This window comes from Psittacula echo (assembly GCF_963264785.1).
Source record: "Psittacula echo genome assembly, chromosome: 2".
NCBI classification, from domain to species: Eukaryota; Metazoa; Chordata; class Aves; order Psittaciformes; family Psittacidae; genus Psittacula; species Psittacula echo.
Window position 1 is genome coordinate 64,810,992 of NC_137737.1, and position 26,968 is coordinate 64,837,959.

General features: G+C 38.2%; 1 protein-coding gene across 2 annotated transcripts in view; it reads right to left on the reverse strand.

The window, feature by feature from the left end:
* CDKAL1 (CDKAL1 threonylcarbamoyladenosine tRNA methylthiotransferase) overlaps positions 1–26,968 on the reverse strand; it is a gene marked incomplete at its 3' end in the record, with an annotated part of 393,323 nt that overhangs the window by 330,050 nt on the left and 36,305 nt on the right. For both annotated transcript variants that reach the window (XM_080610854.1, XM_080610855.1), the window contains exon 5: positions 154–238. In XM_080610854.1, coding sequence (XP_080466980.1) covers positions 154–238 — 85 coding nt within the window. The remainder of the gene's footprint in view (positions 1–153; positions 239–26,968) is intronic.

Consider the following 26,968-nt stretch of genomic DNA (forward strand, 5'->3'; position numbering starts at 1 on the left):
ATTCATCCTAGAGAACTCACCATTGTAACAAACTCAGCACACTTCTTGCTCTAGACCACTACATCACTTCTAGATTGAAAATATGAAGCTTTTAAAATGAAAACATGCAATATTCATTCATAATTAAGTATCTTTTTTAGGGAAACAACTTACTTGATTGAGTTTCTGAAGTGGTCCTCAGCAGGATTTTTTACTGTACAACTGTTCAGCAGCCATAAATCTGCTTCAGCAGAGTTGTCTAGAAGACAGAGAGATACAAATCTGTGTTAAGAATCACCCAACTTGTCAACTCTTACATCATACAAAAAAACCCCAAACCAAATAAATGTAGCCATTATCAATAAGTTGACTATTTGCAAAACAGTTTTATACTTAACATTTCAAACAATTATATTCTTGGAAGGGGACTTTTATTTGTTGTTTGCATTTTTGTGTTTTAGAAAAAAACAAAACAAAACACACACGCGAGCACTTCCATGCGGGACTTTTGGTGGGATTTTGGGGTTTTTTTGCAAAGCAAGAATGAACAGTTCTCTCACTTTAGCCAAAACTTTGTATTTCTTATTCTTTTCAGCAGCATAAAATGTTTACAAATTTAGCTCCACAGCCATTACCACATCCTACATGAGAATTAGGGGACAGGGACGCAGAGGGGACATGACTAAATAACAACAGGCTGAAACTGTCAGTCAGACAGGAGGCTGGGAATCCATTTAACAGCAAGAGTTTCCGTAGGAGTCATCCATCACTGCAGAGCATAACAATTTTCAAGTTCTGCCATTATTCAGAGGAGAGATGCCTTAATGCAGAAAAATTCTAGGCTTGGTTTCAGTTCCTCCTTGTACTGTGGTCTCCACGAGTGAAAGAAGAGATAGCTTCACTGTGACAATCCTTCTCCCTTAAAGCTAAAATAAACCCCCTTTCTTCAAAACGGCATTTGAAATACTAACACATTTAAGTTCAGGAAGACCTTACACAGTAACTCAACAGGAATCCTTTCATATAGCAACTTGGATTCCAGGATATTAATATATTAGCTCCTTGACTGGGAGTCCGAGAGACAACAACTGCAACACTTAAACATATTTCACACATAGTAAAATATCTCCCAAATACATCCAAATATATTCCTTCACAGGTTTCATCATCTGCAGAACAGAGGGTGCAGAATAAAGTCTTAACATAATAAAATCTTCCAAGAAGCTTTGGGAAAAGGAATCTCATTAATGTTTGCACCTAAAAATCATTTAAGAAAAATAAAAGTGTACTAGAGGCTTGTCCTCTCCTTACAGCCATAGCATTATTTGTTCTATTTCTGTACTTTTTTGTATTTCTATTAACTCTCATTCTCTTTTATGAATCTATTTACATACAAGTTTTGATTTTGTGGGTATATATACACATACATTTCTGAGTTACATTTATTAATAAGTGAGTTCATACCACAATTCTGCAAAATAACTGCATTTTCTTAGTTCTTTACTGCACTGCGCACAAAATATTACATGCACGGGTGTAGATTCCTTATGATCTACCGTATTTTCTCAATCAAATTTCAGTCTTAAAAAAAAATAAGAACATTCTCTGTTGGTAAACAAATATTTATTTCCTACAATAGGTTGCATTTACAACCTGTTGGGCATCTACAGGTTTTACATTTACATTGTGGGGCAACTTGTCAGTGGTACATTCTGCTTTCAGAACTTTTGATGCACTTACACTAAATGCAAGGCCTTGATGGACATGCTGAAACAAACATGGACCAAAACACCAGATCAGAGTTGGTGTGTATAAACAAGATCCTGAGGCTTCATAATTACTAAATATTAAGCAACACCAGGAGTAATGCTTCTTTATTTGGGGCAGGAAGATTGGAGGGACCGGCTATATGCATATATACCTTTATATATGTATATTAATCAGTGTTCTGACATGAGTGGTTGGTAGTGTTCAGCATGTGCCCAAAGAAAGAGTAAAATAGCTCTGACGAATAAACTCAGGCTTCTAAATACATGCCTGCACGGGCAGGGGCAGACAGACCTAACAGTTCTCTGTTTACACTCCAGGAAGACAGACATGAAGCATTTATGTCTGCATGGTAAACAGTGTATGAATATAGCACTGGGCCTACTAAGGCAGCCTGTGCACCCTTCCTTGGAAGGTCTTCACCCTCCACCTTTTCTATCTCCAGACCCCACCTTGTAAGGTCACAGGAAAGCTAAGATTCATTCATTCAGCAGGCTAAAGCCCATTGTCTGCAGAAACCGCCATTAGACCATAAGGTTTTGGAGAAACATCCAAGATTTCAGTGAAAAACAGAGGCTTGATTTTGGGAACTCACAGATGTGACTGAAGTGGACAACCTGAGCTTCACAGGTGGGTTTCCAGCAAGGCATAAATACTGTGTACTGTGACAGGCAAAACTGAAGCAAGAACCAAAAGCACAGTGAAAATCAATTACAGTCCTGAACACAAGATACAGGTGCCCTTTTCTATACCCTGCAACAAACTTCTCTTAGGGGATCTCCTTTCTTCTGCCTTTTTCCATATATGATACTTTGAAAATTATACTTTTAAAATGATATTTTGCTGCTCATCATTTTTTCATGAGGTTCTTCAACATTTTCCTGTATGTTAAGACATTTTTGGAAAAAAAGTTATGGCAAATCAGCATTGTACTCAATGCTCAAAACCATGGCCTTTTTGCATTGTGACATCTTTTCCATAAAAGAAAGGCTACACTGGAAGTAAACCACAAAATCTATCATACTCTTTGCAAAACAACATGAGAGTACAAAGAAACCTAAAGGTCATGGAAACTTCTGAACACTTATGTTAATTGGGAAAGCTCTGGAAAACATGAATTGGCTGCATTATGCAATACTAAGAGGATAAAATGGCAAGAGGCTGAAACATCAGTATACCTACAAAGGAACACAGTATTTACAATTCTTTTCTAACTAGCATTTTGGGGGTTGTTATCATTTTAGGAATCATAGATCAGCAGAACCTCTTAAGACTGAAGTAATACTATCAGTTGAAATTTGAACAATTGACTTCATCTTGCCCTGGTTGTTTAACTGAAGCCTTTCTTCTTCCAATTCTTTTTCCAAAACTTTGTTTTATTCCTGTCCCCCCTAAACCACATCTCCTTGAAAAATCAAACACACACAGAGCACTGAAGTAGAAGAAAGACAGATAGTGAAGCCCTAAAAGAATAGCCCTTCTTTACCTTCCGCAGCACATCACTTCTCTTTGTACCAAAAGAGGTAATTTGCCCAGCACTGCTTGCTTAAAAAACATGACTCATAATTTCTATGACATTCTTTTAAATCCTGTACATCCATCTGTGTAACTTCAATCTGCAAGATCTCTCTCTGTAATCACAGAAGGCTGTCCCACAGCCTTTTCTTCCATCCAGTTCTCCTTATCCCTCTAAGCTCTCGGCAAGTCTTCCTTCTCACCCTTTCTGATTTAACTTCTAACTCTCTTGCACAACAGATATACCTCTAGTTTCACTGTTTTCATGCACTGCAGTATAGCCTCTGTTCCCATTTATGGGCCTCTCTTTCAATGTTTTGTACTATGCATTCTCCCTTCCAAAACAGCTCTGCCTCCTTCCCTCAGCTCCTGCTTGGCATTTTATGCTCTGGAGACAGACCCAGTAACACCCAAGTTATGTATCTGGAGCATGTGTTCACAAATGGACTCCATGTGAATTGTCTTCCCCCAGAAAACACAAAAATCTAAGCATGAGGACATCTCACATCCAGTTACAAAAATAACCCAGCATCTTGACTGGAACAAAGTTACCAAATTTCTTATTTTCTTTCAACATCCCTGTGTCACAGGAACCCACTCTTGGTCCTTGGGTTACTGAAATTAGGTGCTGGTTAATTTAATGATTTCCTGGGCCACTGGGCATCAAGGAACCTCAGCAAGTGCTGAAAGAATCTCTTTTAATAAATGTTAGTTCAGAAGTGCTGAGTCATCAGTGCAGAAGGAAGGTACGTCTTCCTCTGGGGACATTAACTTTGGTTGTTTGTTTCTAGACAATAGGCTTTGCTTGGCAGAAGAAAAATACACAAGGTTGAGAAGAACACGAGAAAGCAATTTATTTATTTAAATATCTGCTTTTGCTTTCCAGACCATTCCTTGTGTCCTGGGTTCAGCAGTAGCAGTCATTTTTCTCCTTCTTAGTAGCTGGTGCAGTGCTGTGGTTTTGACTCTCAGCCTGAGAACAGCGCTGATAACACCGATGTTTGTAGTTGCTGCTCAGTAATGTTTACTCTGACAAAGGACTTTCTGAGTCTCATGCTCTGCCAGAGAGGAGGGGAAGCCAGAAGGAAGCAGAGACAGGACACCTGACCTAAATTAGCCAAAGAGGTATTCCATACCACAGCACGTCATGCTCAGGATGTAGAACTGGGAGGAGTTACCTGGAAGGGCTAGATCACTGCTTGGGTTGGGCTGGGTATCAGTCGGCAGCTGGTGAGTGGCTGTATTCTCTTCCCTTGTTATTTCCCTTATCATTATTATTATTGGTGGTAGCAGTAGTGATTTGCGTTATACCTTAGTTATTAAACTGTTCTTATCTCAACTCATGGGAGTTACATTCTTTTGATTCTCCTCCCCATCCCTCTGGGAGTAGGGGGAGGAAGGGGGGCAGGGAGAGTGAGCGAGTGAGCAGCTGCGTGACTGAGTTGCTGGCTGGGCTTAAACTACGACACCTTGGCTCACAAAATACTTAGTTAGCATTTGCTAGTTCACAGTATTTTGTATCAGAGATAATTAATGATCATCTTTCATATAACATGTCTTACAGAAAAAATTCCAAACAAGCACTTTCTGCTTGTCTCTTCCCTCAAAGGCAACTACAAATCAAAACCGCAAGTTACCATGAACTTCCAAATGGCATTATGTTTGAAATCTCAGAGCCATCTTATCAGTTCCCACCTCTGAACCTACCATGCATCGACCAACAACACAAACCACTCAAATGCATGCCTAAAGTACTAACTTTCCAGATTACAAATGGTTTTCAAAGGTCCCACTCATCTCTTATGAGCATATTAGGATGTAAAATATAAAAGAGTCAACTTGACTGCAACATGACTTCTGTTTTCCCATTGAATTTCTGAGATACTCTGGTCGTAAGTCACTTCATCAACAATTAATGAAAATGTAACAGCTTGGTTCAACCTTTGAATACATTATTTAAAGCTCCGCGAGGGAAGAGAGGCTGCTTATGTGGTAATGTGGACAGGTCTTCATTTAGACAAAAAAAATATAATAATTCTCTTGCCTCTTGCCCTAATTTAAACTGCAAATATGCAAAGCTATTTTTAATCTTCATTAAGATTTCCATTACTGAGGTAATTGCACAAGTAAGCTTTTCTGTTTTCTGCTGGTTTTAAGAAATTGAGTATTTTTAGTAAATTCATTCTTGACTGGGTAGACATCTCAACAGCAGCTACTGCTGGACTACAGGCAGTTTTATAAAGCCTTCCAGATCAGGATGCTGTGTTCGCTATCAAAGGACATTCTTCTTGAAGAATAGCAGGTAATTGCATTCTAAAACTGCAGTACCCATAGGGCATTTCGATAATTTCCTTTCAGGTTTTCCTCCTCCATTTTAATGTTAACTTTCCAAAGCTCACGGCTACCACATCTGCAGACACTGACCAGTTCATACTTCTTCCACCCAAGAAAGGGACCAATCATTTTGATGTCTTGTTTGCTTGCTATCTTTATCGATCAGGAAAAAAAAAAAGCAAACCCACATAGTTCAGTTATGTCTGTCTTCTACTCTGGGTACAATGTTGTGTGCCACAAACATTTGCATTTGGGCTGGATTTTATTTTACATTCTACAGTTCCACTTGTCTTGTCAAACAGCTCCTATATAGGCATCTTGAAGGATCATTTACCAGTACAGATCCATGACCATGTTCTAAACAAAGCTTCCAACATGACATGACCTTTTTTTCATAGCTCTTTGCTGATATCTAATAGTCTAAGTTCTCTCTCCACATGGTGCTATATACCAAAGGTGGAAAAGGCAGCCTGAATTTTAGCTTATTCCTTCAAAATAAAGACTTCATTACTTTGAGAAAAGTGGATCACACAGCTATTCCCTGAACAAAGCAAGACCTTAAAACAAGAAAGGAGAAATCTCATTGCTAGATAAGAAGTGTGTTAGCAGAAAGCCTAAGCATAGCCAGGGTCTGCTCAGCACATCACCAGCTGATCTTAAAGGCACCCAAATAATCCTGGGCAGCAGCAGATGGAGGTGCCATAGCATGGTGCTCTAAGGTGGGCACTTCATCCTGCTCTTGAGCACAAGCATGATCTCAATGCATTCCAAGAGCCAACTAACTGCTCCTTTCACTTCACTAAAAACTTAAAGACCAGTAAATAATTTCAATATGAAGACTAATAATGAGTGATTTATCAATCTCACAGGGAAAGTCTCACTGCACTAGAAACAAGGTCAAGTAGACTGTTCTAGCCAGGCTTCACTAACATGACATTCAAATAACTCCAACGACTCATTCTGATGATTAACACAGGTAGAATTTGTTTTGTTGACAGATTTTGGAAAAATCCCAGAAACTACTCCTCCTCCTCCAAGTCCTAAGCATGCTTGATTTTCCAGAAATAGCACACACACAGTATGATTCAGTGCTTTTTTGTCTTTGTACTCCCTACATACTGCTTCATACGCAAAACACCAAAGTTATTCAAATGAGCAAATGCAGACTGACTGCTTCTATCTTCGCCACTAACAGTCTGGTCAACCATCAACAACAGAAGCCTTGCACAATGCCATACAACTAAAGTTTCAAAACACATTACACATATTAACTGATTTACCTTCAACACCCACATATTTAATATGCACCCAGCCCCACACCAATTCCCTTTCATCTTACAAGTGTAGACAAGTAGTTTCAGAGTTTCTATAACTTGATCAAACCATGCAGGATGTCGATACAAATAAGCCAAGATCACAAGTTATCCCAGACTTCTGGCCTGTTCCCGAACACAAATTCATTGCGTAGATTCATAGGCACAAGCTATTTTAGTCTACATTTCTAATTTTTTTTTAATTTACAGTGATATCCAATAACTTTTTGACAAGTTTTAAGCCATCCCCAGAACCCAGCCCTTTCATAATTTGGGTAGCATAGCAAATCAACAGAAAATACTGAACAGCTGCTCAAACACAGATCACAATAGTTCTAACTCCCCAAGAGTGCTTCAACACAACTCTTGCAGATGTGTTACCAAGTGTCTTAGAGGCCAAAGACCAACTACTACTGCCATAGAAGGATCACAGCTGATGCGTGAGCTCCAGACAAAACTCCAGCTTTCACAGGGGTCACTGAAAAAACACCCTGCACTCTCATTTTGGTACAACACTTTAGAAATCTCCACTTGCATTATGCATATTCTCAGCGTAAAACTTAAAGGGATTAAGAAGATTCGATTACATTTTACAGATTAGAGTTTCTAAACAACTGGGAGAATTTAACTGACACTGATGATGACAATGACGAGACCTGTAAGACACAAAATGCAAGTCAGAAACTTTGTCTAAGCTATTTATTTGGGAACACCACACGCTGTGATGTTTTCTACGGTAAAAAACAAATCAGTTGTAAAGCATAAGCAGCTGATTTCATATGCTGACAGCAAAGCCACAGGTGAATGAAAACTGAAAATTTTACGTTTTCCTGTACATGTCATATGATTCCATATGAATTCACTGCAAACAGTAATAAATATTTCAGAATCAAGAAAGGTTGACTGGAATCTGCCCTAGGAAGATCATTTTAACCTCCCTTAGGTGTAACGCTCTGAGACGTCTTACTTAAACAAATGCTCTCTGCAGAGCTAATGAATTGTTAACAGCTGTCCCTCACTGCGTCTGTGGAGGACAAAACAAGAAAATAAACTGAGGTTGCTTCAGTCCTATCATGTACCCAGGTAACAACCTGCTGGGTTAGGCACAGCAGACAGAAACCAAAGTTCTTTATAAAATGCAATGGCACCACTGGAGTTACCTGCTCAGTGAAGCCTCTCACACTTACAGCCCCTGCTAGCCACAAGTATGTCCAACAAAAGAAAGCCTGAAGCAGTGAAGTAGATTCCCAACTACAGCAGAATTTCTAAGCAAACGGGAAAGAATCTTTGCTTCATTTAAAGTGTAATATAAAACACAGGTAATTTAATCACAGAATGGTTTGTGTTGGAAGGGACATTAAAGATCATCCAGTTCCAACCCCCTGCCACGGACAGGGACACCTTCCACTAGAGCAGGCTGCTCAAGGCACTCCAACCTGGCCTTGAACACTGCCAGGGCTGGGGCAGCCACAGCTTCTCTGGGCACCCTGTGCCAGGGCCTCACTACCCTCACAGGGAAGATAAAAAAATTTATTCTTAGTATCTACTCTAAAATCTATCCTCTTCCAGTTTAATGCCTTAAGTGGGACCATAAATGCGTAACATTAAGTCTGGAGAGCAGCTTTACTCTACAGATCTTTTACTTTTTCAGTACACCTATTCCGTACAAGTTGGCCCATGGCACTGAACTTCCTCACTCCCATAACTTCCTAATCTCCATTTTCACAAGAATCAGGATTACGTTTTTGCTCTAGTCTGCAAATTAAAGCTAAATTTCATTCCTGTATCTGTTTCACAATCTTTTTTCTCTAAATTCTGTCTGCATTAAGTTGTGCCTAGAAGCAATTTATTGATTTCAAATGCCTTGCTTCCACTTATTTCTCCTGATACCTAATGCCACAGGGAATATGGATTTAGGCTCCATCTATCACTTTTAAAAGAGTTAAAATATATAAGCTATTTGAGCCTGATATGTCCAAACACTTATTAAATTGTAGCTTCCGGCTATTTATTGACTTTCTCAGAACTACCTTCACACCTCATCTATTTGCTACTTTATCAGTTTTCTGAAAAGCAGTAGATACGGGCTTAAAGTACCATACCCAGCAGCCAGATAAGCCTTTACTGTAGTTAATTCCCAGACATCATCCCCAGCTCAGATTATCAGCAGAAATTAGTGCTTGTGAAAGCTCCAGACAGAACATATCAGAAATTAAAGTTCACTCTTCACACACAGAACTGATAGATGCAGTGCAGGAATCAGCAGTGCAAGCTTCTCCACAAAATCCCACCAACAGGTTTCAACTAAGTAGTCCTTAAAGAGGTTGAATATTTCTCTACCAATACAGAGATAACCATTGCAGTCTCACATAATTTCACTACCCTCTTTTTAATCTTGATTGCAGGTTTAGTTAACATTCTGTTAAAGAGCCAATTTTGTTAGGTTCCTGACAGTTGTACAAAAAAAATCCTACAACAGAAGATACTCTTCCAGTACTAATAAGTCGGCATACAATAAGACAAGCCTATTTTGAAACTTCCAACAGCAAGTGCCAAAAGTTCAAGTATGCTAGTTTTGCATAGGGAATTGTGGCTTTATGGCTCCAGACAGATCCAATTTCATCAAGCACACACCAGTACACCACTAGTTTGAGGCACCATGTGTGCATTATTTGATGGAGAAGCTCCCAAAACCAGAAAGATTATTTTGACAAAGAAGAGAATGGGGTGGGGGCGGAGGGGTGAGGGTCATTTTCTCATCTTGTTTGGAAGCAGCATCTCAAGGTATCAAGCGCTGTCACAAACAGTGAGGTTGCTGTATCAAAACACACAGTGCTGTCTAGCAGTTCTTCATTTCCTTCAGGGAAAAGGCAGGAGACCTGCTGGAAGAGTTCCACAGGCCAACAACATAAGGAGTCAAAAGTTTTCTGGGTTGTCTTCTCCTCCCCCACCCCAGGCTTCACACTGTGAGTGTCTTTCCCACTTTGAAGGCCAGGTGAAGAGTAACAACAGAAAACCTACATTTCACTACATAGCTCAAAGGAGCCAAAATATTTCAGAAGCCGTTTTCACCTTTCTCTTTTCAATAGAGTGAAGATACTTCAACATTCTTACTTTTAAGACTTCAAGACCTGTAGTTATCCACAGTTTATTTTACATTTTCTATTGTAACCAACCTGGCTAGTGGAAGGTGTCCCTGTCCTTGGCAGGCGGGTTGGAACTAGATGAGTTTTAAGATCCCCCAACCATTCTGTGATTCTATGATAGTATGATTCTATCTTTATGCAAATTTCTCTTTGCCCATGTTGATGGCTGAAGTTTAATCTGGTATCTCAGGATTACTATTCTTCCTTTGTGTATATATATATATATATATATATATATATATATAAAACTTATGACTCTACTGCCTTTACAGTTGTTTTCATTTAGCACATGTTTTCTAATTTACCTTTCCTCTGCTTTCAAAGAGGAACCACAGGGGCCGGAGTGAGCTATGTGCAGTGTGTGGACAATTGACTCATACCCACACGAAAGGAAGTGCCGGATGGTACTTTAAAATGCTAACCACAGTCTTTCATTAATAGATGTTTAGAGTCTCTTTTGATAATTTATTTCACAAACCAAACAGTATAAGCACTGACCTCTACAGTTAAAACTGAGGCCACGATGGAGAGAAAGGGTATATAAATGTAATGAGAACAGGGAGGAAGCAACTGTAATTGAGAGGACACAAAAGCAGTATACAGAAAATTCAGGAAATTAAATCACTAAAAGCACTACCACCCTGAGGACAATTTCCAATTGTATTTTTTCCTGTTGAAAAGCACAGTATTTGTTACATCATGGATATAATCTGTCAATGTTTCTTGTTAAAGATAACAGAACTTTATCACCCCCCAAAAAAAGTAAAGTTTGTTTGAAGTTTCTGCCAAACATGGCTTAAAAAGAAAAATTTAAAAAATTGAATTAAAACTTACATTAATAGTAAATTCACAAAATAGACACCACAGCACTCTACTTGTTACAGGCTTTTAGTAGCTATTAATCATCACTGAGCCTTGCAAACATACGCAATGTCCTTTCCATTAATCACCTGGCATCTAGCACACAATGTTGGAAGTAGCTTTGACCAGATACCTTTTGCCAAACCTTACTAGCTGTAAAACTGAGAAAGCACCTACTTCACCACAGAGGTTCCTGTGCTTCCCACTTCAAAGCTTTTACCAGACTTCTGCTTTCAACCCAGGTGCTTTCAGGGTCCACCACCCCCCAACCCCCTAGCTGTGCCAGGGCTCCCAGATTCTCTCGGAAAGAAAACTCACTTTCAGCTCTGAGGGCATCAACAGACTGAAAAGTTCTGTTCCAAGCTCCATGTCTATGACCCTGATCTTGAGAACCCCAAGATAAACTCCAAACATCAGTAACTCTGAGACTGCCTGAGACAGGATGAATTCAGTTCTTCTGGCCATTCCAGCCTTCTGGCACTCTGCCCCACCTGTATCCCAGGTAGGAGGTAAAGTCACCAGCTGCCCTTAGATCCAGAAGTTCTACACAGCCTGGAACCATTCATGCCACCTGGCCACTGACAAGGAGGCTGGAGAGCCCTGCATGGACAGCAAAGGCAGTTCCTGACTTCACACAGAAGCTGCCACTCCCATGTAGCCCCCTGTTTCAGAATCACCCCATACTGCTGTTTCCTGAGCAACAACATTGCCTTAACTTCTGCTTTACTTGCAGGGGAAAAAAGTAAATTTAACATCTCTTTTGTGCCCCAACCAAATTCAAACCAAGTAGAAGTCTTCTTTTACCTTTCTTACTAACAGTGAGTGATCTACAGTAGGTCCATTTTCACAGCGCTACAAATGCTGACTTTAGTGAATTGCTATGTTTTGGTTTAAAATGAACTGAATTTTATTTGTATTCCTCATGCTGACCCATGTATCTTTGTTACAATCTGTAGTGTCTTTAAATTTTCAGTTGGTACAGGATCAAAATAATTACTACAGTTGCTGCATTTGATTTTAAACTGCACAAACAGTCCAAACTCCCCAATAAATGTGACCACTTACACACGTCAAGCACAATCAGATCCTCGGACCAAACAAACACTCAGTAGGCATAATTTCCTGAAAAATATCCTGCATGAAAGCACATTTATTATTCCCAAGTTAGCCCATGGGATGAAGTACAAACTAGATCATTCTGGAGCAGATAGACTGAAGAAACTGGGTTTTTGCACACTAACCAAGTAACTTGTAATCGAAAGTTCGCAGCTGCTCACAGTCAAGACTCTTAAAATATTCTCCATTTTTGCTGACGAACTTGAGACCCAGCATTACACTTACTTTCCAAAACAGTATTTGGCACTTACTACAAATTATTAGACCCTACTCAAAACCTTGAGTGACTTCCTCTCTTTGTTCCCCACTCTCTTTTTACTATATAATATATACTTTTTTCCTTAAAAATGAAACTTAAAGTTCAACCTTACTGGGTGTCATAAAATAAGCAGCTGACTCACTTTTCTCTCACTTTCATACACAGCATTCGTTGAAGTCCTATCGGTAATTATTACAGATGTGCCGCTTCTGCATTTTTAAACATTATTTCTAGATACTTAATTGCTAATTAACGACTTAGCTGTTTGAGGAAGCTTATTGGAGGCCTCTATCCTTTCAGGCTGGCCATAACTTAAGAAATTCTTGCGAGGCTTAAACTAATCAAGAAGTTAAGGTATGCACTAAAAAGATACAGACCTCTCATCATTACACTCAGGTTGAAGATTTTAATTAAGTAGGGGTAGTAACTGTGTGTCAAAAATCCAGGATGACACCAACAGCTTCTGAATTTTCACAGGGCCTGTGTTTGGGATTTGGCAGGAAGAAGACTCACCTTAAGCCCATGTTTAGGAAGCACACAGCCAAGCCGTATAAGGGTACACTTCTTTCAACATATTAATATCCACAATAAAACCTGTACAAAATTAATGACTATAAAAAGTGCCATTAGAATGCATAAACAGGCATGCTTACTGACCAATCCATTTGAAACAGATCATTAGTGAAATAGGTAGTTAAATTTAATTGCTTAAATCCATTTACTAAAGCAAGTAGAAGCCAAGCATAACATTCCCCTTCCACTGACACACAGAAGTCTTCTGCAAAGTATGAAGAGTTGAGTATTTGCCAGGAAATCAAAACCTGTAAGATCTGTCAAATGCAGATATTCTGTATATCACACCCTCAGTTTCACAGGAAGATTTCAGTTTCATCATAGGCATTTAAGTGGTCTCTCTTCTGTTACAGAAGCAAATTTGGTAGACACTATTAGAATGCCTACCTCAAAGGGGAAAAATTACTACACTTCTTTAAGCAGGTGAACATTTAACATCAATCCCTTTGAAAAAAACAGTGTGCTTGTCATTCCTTTAAAAAGTCACTATTCATGAATGTTTAATACTTCATTTTAATATCACACTCCAAATAATATGGTACCAGAATCTTCCAGTTGCCTTTGTTTCCCCATTCGGTAATTGCACATCTAATGCCTTTTTACCATGCACAAAAATATTCAAGCAATTTTACCAGAAGTATTCCTAGCCTGCAGCTGATATTTGTTGCCCATATATGGAAAAGAATTAATATAAGAACAAATAATTAACACATGTCGGTCTGGAGGTAAACTCCAACATGAGCTGTAAAGTTGTTTGGTTTGAGGTTTTTTCAATCTCCTCAAAGAAATCACTACTGCATTTGGAAGAAAAATTCTAGAGGAAGTCCCTAAATCCTTCCTTATTTTTTATGCATTAGCCAGAGTGCTGTCTTGAGTCTGTTTTATATTATTTTCTGATGAATTAAATAATCCTGTAGAAAGACTGAAAATAAATGCATCTCCTAATTTTCAGTACATTTGCTCAAAGTGTACCCAAAGAAACATGCAGCATCAGGTTTAATATTCCCAGCCTTCTAACACAAAACACTACCTTAAATCTTTGGAGAGCTATACTACAAATATATGGGCAACTAGAGAAGTCTTGCAAGAAATGCGTTCTCACTGTGGTTAAGAGCTAAGGATGAAAAACTGAAAGTGTCAGTGTTTAAATTATTACAAGACCAGGAGTGAATTTGACCTCAGGAATAAACAGACCAAATGGTCTTTCCATTGAGGGTATAGTAAGAGGTACAGAAAGATCTGCAAGCAAATAGAAAACTAATTCTTTGCCCACCAGATGTCTCAAGAAATTGAATAAAGACAAACTAATATAAAGCATACGGGTTTCACAAATAGAAGTACCACCTTATTAGGAGGAGTATTACAGGAAGGAATGGTAAGATACAGATTATTAAAAAACATACTCAAAGTAGCACAGAATTTGCAGGAATTCCCAAAGCAAGAAAGCAAGTTTCTGACAAATCTTTATAACTAAGGACTCTTAACAACCCTAAGGACTAGCAGACTTTTCCAAAAAGTCCTAAACTTTATTTCATCAGCACCCTGAACTACCTAGCAACCATCAGTATTTCCACATATTTAAAACAGAGCCACTGGCCAGCGGTGCCTACCTAACAGGGTATCCTTGCCCACACCAGAAAAGCCAAATCAACCACCCCACTACACCTTGTCATCACCCAAGTGAGACAACTCAGCTTTGAAGCCAGATCAGCTACTACCCATCCCACAGAAAGGTGTGCCACCGTATCTTTCATTCCATATGAGAACTTAAAATCACTGATGAGAAACAAGCTGTTTATCATTTTATATCCTTATCACTGTCCACACCATAAGTACTAGGTATACTTTTTCCTCAGGGATATGTGACTGAGCAACAGTTCTGAACCTTTCTTTACCTTTCAAGTCAGCTGTCTCTATTTCATACCTTACGTCTGTGTACCCAAAAGCACATCCACTTCTTCAACTACACTTGATTATCTAATAAAACAATATCAGCCTTATCCATAAATGTTGTACAGGTTATAAAGATTTTTATTGGGTGCATTTTCCAAATCTACTGTTACCATTTCAAAGGCTATTCAACCAACTTGGAACCAAAATAAAAATAGGAACAGCCACTAAGACTCCTCACAAAAGAATTGCTTTAATCTAGTGGCGTTGAACACAAATGAGGTCATTTGCCAAGTAAGAAAGCATCCTAAAAAGATATAGCAGCCTTTGAAAATGTACAAAATATGATTAGATTAAAAGCAGTGCTTACTATTACCTTAAAACAATGATTCTTTCAGACATGGTGTTTAAACTTTACTCCTATTCTCATTGCTTTCCTGTCGTTTGAAATTAATGTTTAAGATGCTAGAGGGTTGCTGAGCTATGAGTATGCAGTTTGGGTGATTAATGAACCAGCTCACGAATGTCAAGAACAGGTTGGTATTTCCTTCAGATAATGTGTCTCCTACCCCCCAAATATCTGACATTATATCAGGTTATAGCATATCGTGGAATATTATGTCACAGAAGTCAAGAATGCACAAGCTGTGTAACACATTACAATTTAACTGGATGTTGTTTCTGACAACATAAATTGGTTCTTGAATCCCAAAACAAATATTTGCACCTTTCTGCCCCAAACAAGCAGGACAGATGACGGATGTAAGACAAGAAACATATCCTTGTGTTTAAATGAAAATATTTCTAAGCCGCATATACTGAGCTTTTGTCACATAAGCGCATATCAACTCTACAGCAAAGTGCAGAAAGGGAAGCTCTTCAGACTGAAACTACAGTGAACACCAATATTCAAGCTGCCTTTTGCTAGATATTCTTCATCAATCTTCTTTTTCTTTGCCATAGCAATCATACACAGATAGTTCATTCCTGATTTAGACACTTATGAAAGCTCCCAGGATAGGCTTACCACACTAACAATACAACTAACTACCAAGTGTGTTGATAAGAGCCTCCCTGCTGACTAAGATTTTTGTAGGAAAAGTACACAAATGTTTCCACATGCACCTCATTAAAAACATCACCATTTTACCCAGACATGACAGCATTCTGCCACAGTAGAATATCTGAGGGATTAAGGCAACAAGTGTAGGTCAGGAAAAACCTGATCAGAATAGGAAACTGAAATAGAAAACATGCCACTGCCTGGTATGTGCTGCTGTAGTGCAAACTGCTCCAAAGCAGCACAAGGACCACAAAATGCATGATTCAAATCAGTTGATGAAAACATACAGGTTTTTAAAGCATACTTAAAACATCACCACAGAAGAGAATCAAAAGCTGACAACAATTTGTTTAATGCAGCCCAGAACTGTTAGCCCTCTTTGCTGCAAGAGGGCATTGCAGCAAAGGACCCCAGGACCTTTGTACAGCCAATTCTGCCAGTTTTAAATTCACTTCACCACCTGCATATTCAGTCCATCCTTTGTCAGCTTCTCTGTGAGAAGTGTCAAAACCCTCAACTCAAGCCCAGGTAGATGGTGTCAACTACTCTTACCCCGCTCTACCAAGCCAGTCATTTAATCGTAGGTTAAAGGTTACTCAAGCATAACTTTTCCCTTTATGAAGCCATGCTGACTACTCAGTCACCTTTCTCCTTCATGTGCCTGAAAATGGTTTCCAGGATTAGCTGCTCCACCACCTAACCACTGACTGAGATGAGGCTGACCAGCCTGTAGTTCCCTGGGTCCTCCTTGCCTGTCTTTAAGGTTGGAGTGACACTTGATTTCCTCCAGTCAATCAGGCAGTTCTCCCAGTGATGATTAAGAGTGGCCTCATAATGACATCTGTTAGCTCCCTTGATACCCATGGGTGCATCCCATCAGGGCTCATGAACTTATGTATTTTCAATTCATCTCAGTATGCCCTAACCCTATCCTTTTTCCACTAGAAGCAAGTCTTCCTTCCTTGCAACAACAACCATTCCTGCACTACGTGACCATAATCCCTCTTGGTAAACTGCGCAGGCTCAGTTATCAGTTGCAGTAGTGCAGGCAGGTAGCTTGCAGATGGGGGAATATGGTACAACTCTTTGCCAAACTGAGACTGGCTTAGGTTGTTAGAGACATTGAATTTTCCACAAACACCACATCACAGATCCAAATTAGAAAGCAGATGTAGAAAGAGATGAGGTGGCCCAACCAACAAGGTAACAAACCCAAGCAGAAAAGGATGATGTTACACAAGTACATAGACTTCTACCATCAGAAGACCAACATGCAACTACAGCATTAGCCAACAGTAAAACACTTAAGTCGCAGAAACTCATCTGACCGTAGAGTTCTGCTAATTTAAACCACACCTTAAAATATACTTAAGAAGATGAAATTAAGTTCATCGCCTATACATTAGAGGGTTATAAGCATGACTGGTTACAGCAATACATAGCAATGCTTTCAATTACATCTCTACAATGTAAAACAAGTTTTAAAAGCTACAACATTGATTAAAAGCTAGTTGCAATAATATACCTATAATGAAAAATGGAACAGCTACTTAGTCTCAAGGAGCTGATGCTAAACACCAAAGAGAAAAGTAGTCTCGGCCACAGGGCTCTGACTCATACAGATAACGTATACTGAGACAGCCTTCAAGGGTACTGTTACCTTCTTCCCACAGTCTGGATGTTCATGTTGTTTGTAAAACAGATCCCAGACAGCCCAATATTTTAAAACAAAACTAGCTACAAACACAACTTCAATTGTCCCTGCTCTTGCACTAGAGCAGTCAGCAAAAACCAGACACTCTTAAATACACTGAGGTGTTTGTAATGCTCACAAAGCCACGTTCAGCCACAGCAGGAAATGGGAGATGATTACTGTATCTTTCTCACTCTACAAGAGATGAGCTGTAATGCTAAAATACACAACACGTTTGGTCTATGGTGAAGATTAAGTCACCTATGTGATTAAGTTAAAAGCCCCGCTCAGCTTGTCTTCCAGCAGATTTAAAATCTGACACAGTGCAAGAGGATAACAGAGTGTCTTCTACATTTTCTTAAAGGCGAGGCAACAATCTTTAATTCCTAGGACAGTATTCAGACAAGAAACTATATGGGGAAGACTGGAACAGGGTCCTTATACATCACTCCTGTTGAAACTTAGCCCCACTGTAGAATGAGTTCAGGAATGCCAAGATGACAGCATATATAAGATGTATTAAACCAGCTACCAAAACACTACCTGAACACAGGTGTTATGTCCAGAGATTTTAAACAAAGGATATAGGCATCTGGGGAGAAGAAATTTAAACCAATGTCTACCCCAAAGAATACCCTCTCTGTAAAAGGCAGAGTTTTGTGTTTATGCTAAACCTTACTGTTGTCTAATTTTCCCTTCTATAACACCATTCAAATTGCCTCTATTTAAAAAGATACTGTGTAGATATAACTGTCTCAGACTAAACAAATAATTCCACCAGTTATGTAGAATGCAGCTCTTTTGGGTATGGCAGTTCTCCCATGCTCACAGAATGGAAGGACTGGCCATGGTTAGTAACAGAAGTCAGTTGAGGAAATCGGAAGAAATGGAAATGTTCCAAAGCCTTTGACAATTTTTGGTTTGCCTTCTTATTTGCTGCTGCTACTATTTTTAGCACAATCAAGACAATGAAACATTTTTAAACACTCATTTCAAATAGCATCTTTTATACATATTGTCTTCAAGTGACCAGAAACACTGCTACCCTATCACTAAAAATGGCTATCAATCTGTACAACAGTAATTCTTAAGTCTCACTAGTTAAGTTTCAGATTTGTTCCCAGAGCATTTTTACTACAGATATGAAACCTAATTCTAAAATCATTAACAATGACTTTCAGATACAAAAGTTAAAGAATACTTCTTGGAGAAAAGGTGTATTTATCTGTTTCATAATAAGTTTCAAAATACATTTTCCCTTCAAGGTACACCAATAGACTACATAATATACTTTTTCTTGCCTAATCAGATCTAATTTGAATTTCTGATGTTCATACAGTATTGACATCGAGCAACAGAATGAAGAAATTATTTTTTTCCTTTAACCACCTAAATACAGGGATTAATTAAATTCAAGTTCAGACTGTGAAAAAAATAAAAGTTACTTTCTTTGAACTTAGTCTATTGAACTCCAAGTATGCTTTCAAAAGATGAAATATGTAAACCACAGGCAAAAAATCAAGGCTTCCAAACACGGCTTATTGTTCTGCGTAGTACAGTGTATTAAGCTAAAGAAATATGAAGCCATCACCAACAGCAGTAAATCACTGGGGGAAAAACCAGCAATTTCATTCATTACAGAAGTTCTTCAGTCCTGTCCCAGAAGCACAGCAGCAGGCCGGTTTTGGCATACAGACACAAGTTACAGCTATGTAACGCAGGCAACAGACTTATCTGCACTGGCCCAGCTGAAGCACACAAAGGGAAGACAACAGCAGCTGCTCATGCTAGCACTGAAGCCTGTACTACACAGTATTTAGGAACCAAAATGGAACACTAACAAGTGACTCAACCACAACCATCTCCAAGTTGCAAGGATGAGGAGGGAAGATCTACAGGTTCTTTTTCCTTTAGCACTGGTATGCTGCTATCCCCATTCAAACACATCTTGCAGAACAAATCACATGTTCTGGATTTCTCAGACCACTAAATATTTCTACCCTAGGTCAGTATTTTATTCCTCATCTTACAGATGAAAAAAAGCTATCAGGCATTGCTGAACAGATATTTGATACTTAGTGGCAGCATAAAACCAGCAGGTCGCAATTATATTTCATAAATAAACAGGGCAAGGGAATATTGTAATTTGAGAGCAGAAATTACAGTCTATTTTATCTTTGCAAAAACCCCTTGTACTGGCCCATTTTGATCACGGTAAAAGACAAGCAGTCAAAGCAATGGAAATAACTTTCCAATGCCATGAAGATGCAGATAGGGACATTAGAACATGTTAAAGAAGTATGTGTGTGTGTATATATACCTATATATATACACACACACACATGCATATATATATAGTCATACATGAGTATGCTAACAGGTAAATTAATTACTGTTTAGCAAGCATACTTGGAATTACAAGTAACAAAGTCACCACAACTTACAGTTTACTGAAAGCAACTCCAGTTCAAGAAGATAACTAGTCATACACAGCTGGAGTACTTTGACATGTGGAGGTCACACATGCTGTGGAACTACAGAGCACCTCACAGTAAAATTTGTTAGTGGCTATTGACAGTCAGGCTTTGAGTACAATTACTTTTCTCTAGTCTTTGAGAAAAGTGTAGGATTTCATTAACTTCTCAAGGATTTGAGTAATCTCAATTCAAGCCTGCAGATCTGACAGAACAATGAATATCGATTAAGCTTCAGAAGGATGCCAAATTAATATACTAGGAAATATTCTGAACACAAATGGCAATTTACTGTCAGGAACATAACAAATCAACAGCTCATGCTGTCAGTCATGAAACTGGCAACAAGTCAGTGCTTCTGCAACAAATGAATACAAGGGCCAAGGAAAAAAAAACTAAAACAAACCACAAAACTTTGGAAAAAAAAAAAAAAAGAACACCAAACGCACACACACAAAAACAAAACCTCACACAAAACACCCTAACCTACAACAAATCGATCTCTCAGTCTCCTATGCCTCTTCTTCTGCATCTGCTATGAAGAATAAGCTTCAAATTTTAGTTCTTTCTGAGTACAAATGACATTAAATCTGGAAACACGCCACCAAGCACATGCGTGTGTTACTGAAAGGTCCTATCGATGGAAACACTTCATACTTGAGTTCCCCTTTTAATCTTATGTTTGTTACAAAATGCTAAGTAGCACCAGATTATTTTTGTTTCCAAGTGCCTTCCACTCAGTAATAGGTCGTGCATGGAAAGAGTTAATACATGAGATTTTGCGTAAAGCTTATTTCACTGAGCAGAAAGCAAATCATATGCAAATTTCTTAACTGCAAGTGTAGTGTGGGGCTAATAGGCACACGAACGTTTCACTATGCAAAATCCATGCAAATACCTGTGAAAGACTTTAACATGGGAATATACAATATTCAAAATGCATGCAAATATCCATTAAAGATTTTAACCTGGGAACACAGCCTGTCACACTACCTTTCTGTGTTTTGTGCACATCGTAATATTTTTCATATCTACAACATCTGCACTCCTGACAATACAAAAATATTGAGTCAAGCAATTAGGCAAATTCTAAAGAAAACACTTTGAGAAATACCAAACAACAATAAAGGAGGTCATATTTACACAACACACAGACTGTCTGCATATGAACGTCAGTTTGCATGGGCTGGGCCAAACCAAAACACTCAGAAAGGTTGTTTCCTCCATGAGGACATACTAATGCTGGAATTGAGAGGTTTGTTAGACTGTTTTCACTCCACACAACTTTCTTGAAATGAAGCACACATAACATCCTCTCCTGAAGTCCTTGTAAACAATGCAATTGGAGTACCCAGTGCAATAAGTACAGCAGTTCAAGACAGTGCAAGAAAATATATATTCCCAAAATTCCATATAAGCCTCAAATTAGTAGGCTTATCGTGGCACCAGGTAGCACTGCAGAGTTACCAAAACATCAGAAAATGAATAATTTTCTTAAACATGACTTTTTAGATAAAAAAATTATAAATATATAAAAATTATAAATTTATGTGGCATTTAGTATCAGTCCCGATATGTTAACAAATATGAAAGAAAAATGTTTCTGTTTTAAGCAACTACAAATCTGAAACTGAATTTTCTTCAGTAAACACTGAAAAAGAAGAATGGAACTATGCTAAAGCAGAAGTGTTTAATGAAACTAAACATACCATAACATATTCTCACCAAAAGAGAAATAAGCACCCTATGACTAAGACAGTGGTGGACTTTGGGAGTGCTGGACTTCTTCAAACTAGCTTTCAAGCAGCAAGGGACAGGGAGTGGAATTAGAATTACATACTGATATTACTAATTTTTCTTTAGATTTGCTGTGCCAAATTTTCATCTGCTACTTCAGAGGAATAATGCAACTGCCTTCCAGTGTTTCTAGAAAAGTCAGGAAGTGACAGCCTGTGTCTTTAACATCTTATAGAACAAAACAGGCTGAATAAAACTTAAAATCTGTGAAGATGAACATCTACAAATCAAAAATATTTCTATATGAATCATTTAGACCAGCTTTTACAGATTGATACTAAAATAATGCATTTTCTATTATGGATTTCTCACACATTTCAAATTCACTTCACATTTTGTCTTCTTCCATGACATATCTGAGAGACATACTGACTCTCATCTTGCCAAGATGTGCTATGCAGGCAACGCATTGCAGTTATAAATAATGTAGGCCGCAAGTGTATTGTTTTTGAAATAACAACCTACTTATAGTCACTGGTAAAAATATCATAAGAGCCAATATCAACTACAGCACCATGAAGTTTCAGTGCCAAGCCTAGTATCGGCCTCTGCAAAAGGGCACTGGACTGTAAAGTCTAAAATAAATGCTGATACTTAACTGTCCTGTAACCAATGGCTCAAAGGCTCTTCTGCTTGCTTTCTCATTCTTCACTGAATTCTGCTTAACTGGTGTTGACGGAAGGCTGTCATTCAGAACTATCTCATCTTTAATGATCTCCTTCCTGATAATGCATGTTGTTCCAAAATTGAAATAAGCAAATTTATTTTGTTTTCAGGATGCTATATGCACATGCTTTTATTTGCCTGTGTGCCTACTGTTTAGTATCAACTAAGTAGATATACCAGTAAAGTTTTTCTTTTATCATGAACACACTTGACATATGCTTAAGTGCTTTGGGTTTGGGGTTTCATTTTTTTTGTTCGATTTTGGGGTTTTGGGATTTTTTTGTTCGTTTTCATTTCTGCTGCTGAGGAGTACAAAGCTTAGACAGCTTTGAGTCCCAACCTCTGTTCAAGATAAATTTCAGACTTTTACCAGCAAATTCTTGAATTCTTTATTTTTCATACCCAGCCTTAAGAGTGCCATCAAAACCAAACAAAATGTGCAACATACTTCCAACTGTATCTGAATACTTTTCTGACTTGAAAAAAAGGCATGAGATGTGTAAATGAAAACACGCTTGAAGAATATCTAAATCTCTGCCTCTTAGTCACATAATAAAAGATTTACACCTCCATCAGCCAGTGTTACATCAACTACTGAGGAGGCAACAACATTCTCACAAAAACCCTGCTGCACCAAGCAAGCTTAGTTTAGCCTCTGGAGAGATTTCCTCTGAAAAACAGAATTAAATTAAAAATATAAATTAAATTAAAAACAATTGTTATGAATGAACGTGCCAAACAGCAGTATACATTCCAATAACCTGGCCTCACGGCACAAACCAAGCAGCTCAGAACTCATAACACAGACACGAGAGCCACCATCCTGTAGCTGTCCCTGTTAGCCAAGTACAACAGGTGATGCTGCAAGATCAAATTTATACGCCTGCTTAAAGGACAAATGACTCGCTAAGCCCACCACCAGATTTCTCTTCACTTCAGCTCCTTTTACTTTACAAGAAGGCACAGTCAAGCCTCAAAAGAGGCTCTCAGTATTGTATAAATCTGCCTGCATTGCCCAAGACCTCTGAAACTGCAACAAATCAGTCTAGCTATGAGTAACCAGGAGACTGAAATCTATGAATATGAGGAGATATTTTTATCCTCTAAATGAGCTGCATTTGTGGAAGACTAAGGTAAAGAGAATAGTTTCCATTATAACAGCATGAATAGAAGCCTTTTTCTTTAGGCTGGTAACTTGCCAAGTGGAAACTATAACCCCCATCCTCTTATTAAGGATTTGGAATAAATCCAACATCTGTTGTAACTTAATGTCAAAAGGCAATCTCAAACCTGCACTTGAAACTTTTCAAACTGACTGTACACCCTCTCCCACGATAACTGATTTACTGAAGGTGCCGTCTCACCTTCAATGCTATTTACAAAGAATAACTAATACACAAAAGTAGATTATTGGCAATAAAGCTGTACGTCAACAGGCAGCAAACACTAGCTAGTGTGCCATTAGAGCTCAAGCTGGTGTTTTAAATATGTTTGCTGCAGGCAAACACACAGGCATGTTACTATAAGCTCAGCTTCCAACAGCAAGTCATTAAAGCACAGTAACTCTAGCAGACCTTTGAGTACAAGAACCACCTCGTCGATCAGCTGGCAGGATAACCCATTCAAATTAATTTCTATCAAGTCTGCACTAGCAAATTTTTTACCTTATGGCACTAGAAAACTTAATTTCCCTTCACTTTTAAAAAAAAAAAAATCTACTTCAGTTTCAAATTATTTCATTTTCAAATTCAGTTCTAACACATTTCAAACACATCAGCACCAAAGCTCAACAGAAAATCTATCTTCCATTTGGTAAAAATACAGCAACCGAAAAAATTAAAATTCCATTAAATAGCACTTCACAAAAAAGTGAAAAAAGATCCTTAGTGTTGCAAACTGTACGTCTCATGGTTTCTAAATAAAACTTTTTTCCTGCTTTTATGTTATAATAATATAAAGTGTAATAAAAAAAAAAATCACTACAAGTCAGCAGAAATGCTGCAAGTTACTATTTGAATTTATTTTGAAGAAAACTCTCATTTTTCTACATCATTCCTAACTGGAACTATGAACCTCACCATCTCTCATTTCAATCTTAACATTCTATTAATTTGGCACTAGCAGCTTGATGAGGCTTAAAAATGGCCCAAAACACACTAAAAACTTCGATTAACACTTCCTTGAAGAAGAATGGATATTTTCCTCCTTTGACTAAAGCCTGCATTTCTCTTCCAACCACGCTGTAACATTTGATGTAATGGAACTTTTCAGTCAGAACAAAGAATGCTAAAAATTAAATCCTTTTTTCTTTAAATAATTTTAATTGTAAACAGTAGCTTCTGACAAAACAGGATAAAGTAAAAAGCTGAAGTTTATGTCACCACAGAAACAGTAGCAAAATCTTAACCATTGCAGTCTTTCAACAGCACTAGCCACAAAGCATGTCACCACTTCAACACTTGCAAGTATTTAGTGTTATCTTCAGGGTAACTCTGCTGCTTCCACGCAGCTTTAAATATCAGCTTGGTCTGAAAAGACAGCAAACCTTCAAGGGTGAGCAGAGTTACATAAAGCTACTTGCTTTCCATTTTACTATAGTGGAGCAGCACAACTTGAAAACTTTGAACTCATGTAATAAAATATCAGTTTGCTTTAAGCTTCAGTCTCAAAAGAAGTTATAACCTCTGTATCAAAATCCTCCATTGCTGACCACAAAATATACTTGTTTATATAATTAAATAGTTGTGCAACATTAACAGATTTCTGCAGAGTCTTAATTTTCACATTTTCATGCATTAAGAATCACTGCTAACTATTTTTGTTTACCAAGTAATTAATGGTTAACTTTACATTTGTCATTTATGCAAATATGTACGGCAGATGGAAACCAAAGGAAGCCACTCAATTAAGCATGGAAAAACCTCCACTTCCTTCTCCCTTCACCCAAACAGTTCCAAGAAAAGAACCTACCCAGGTGTTGCCATATCTTTTATTCCTTAGGCTTTTAGCCCACCAAAAAGTATGTACAGTCTTGTTTAGCACTGACAACTTTAAAAGTTATGAAATCATACGTGACATTAGGGTTTTCATGCTAGATAGCACGGTCCCAATTCTCTATACTAGACCACACGTCCATTTGGAATTACATCTAGTATAAAACAGAGGTTTGTGTACAGCTTGCAAATACTAAGCATTATGGAGAGCTTTAACTTCTTCTCAACAGCTATGCATTAGATTTATGGACGTTACAGAAATCATTCTGAGACTGTCCAACAAGTACTTACTCTCCATAAAGAAAACATTTTCTTATGCATTTTTACACAAAAAACCCCACAGTGTTTGTTACTTCATGTTATTGCTGTTGTTAAAACCCAGTGATGCAATAGAATAGAAATTCCTTTGTTCTCCGACACTGAAAGCTTAAAAAATTACAATATTATCTGAATAACAGATAGTGCTGAACTTCTTCCACATACTCTTTAAGGTCAGCAGGTGCAAAATGGTAGTAGGATAAGCTCTTTTTACTTAGCAATTCATTGATCACTGACACGCTGGCCACAGCCAGTCTTTCTTGTCTGGCACAGAGGGACACAGGATTTTTAGAAGATGCTGTCAGAAATCTAAAAGGTTTCAAGCGAATTACAAAAGAAGCTGCTTCCAGACCCCATAGGTAATGATGTCTCACCTAATTTATGAGGTGGGAAAATACTAAATTATGAACAGATTCCTCAATCTTTGGCCCTGAAAATACTTCCAGCAACAAATTTCAGGAGTTAGTTCAGTTTACAGCACATACAAAAGCATTGTATTTTACACATTAACTTCCTATGTTTCCACCTTAGCTGCTTGCCACAACAGTAGCAGTACAAATATATAACAAGTCATATTCCTGCCAACATTTCTGCCATAGCATGAGGTAAAATCCTCAGTTTTGAGCATTTTCTTCCTCATCGTTCTCTACGAACTACTTTATTTTTACAGCTCCCTTAACTAGCTGTGTCAGAGAACATTGCTCATACCACCACTTTAATAATAGGGACCACTTCAAATTAAAAAAGAGAGCATTCATAGGACCACAAAAGCGTCACGAATGACTTAGTTACTTCTCACCTAGAGTGAGCTAACTGAAAATACCAAACTACAATCTAACTATAAATGCAAGTGGCTACACACAAACCATCATACTGATAAATCTGATTTATCATTAGTCCTTTGAAGAGAAGGAAAACAACCTTTTTAGCTTGGTAATCCTGGTACTTGTAATTCTATTAGGCAAAAAAAGAAAAGCAACATTCAAGGAGACTTTTCACTGTCTTCCAAACAGACACATTCCACACAAAACCAAGTATTTTCAGACTCTTGATCAGTGTGAACACTCCTATTCAGTATGCTCCTCCGGTCTCTCCTCCCTCTATGCTTCCGCAACAATCCCATAACTTTATCTGAACCAAGCCCTGACATGTTGCCTATGCACCTTCTGTCTGAATAGCCTAAGGGAACCATCTATCAACAGTAACAGTTG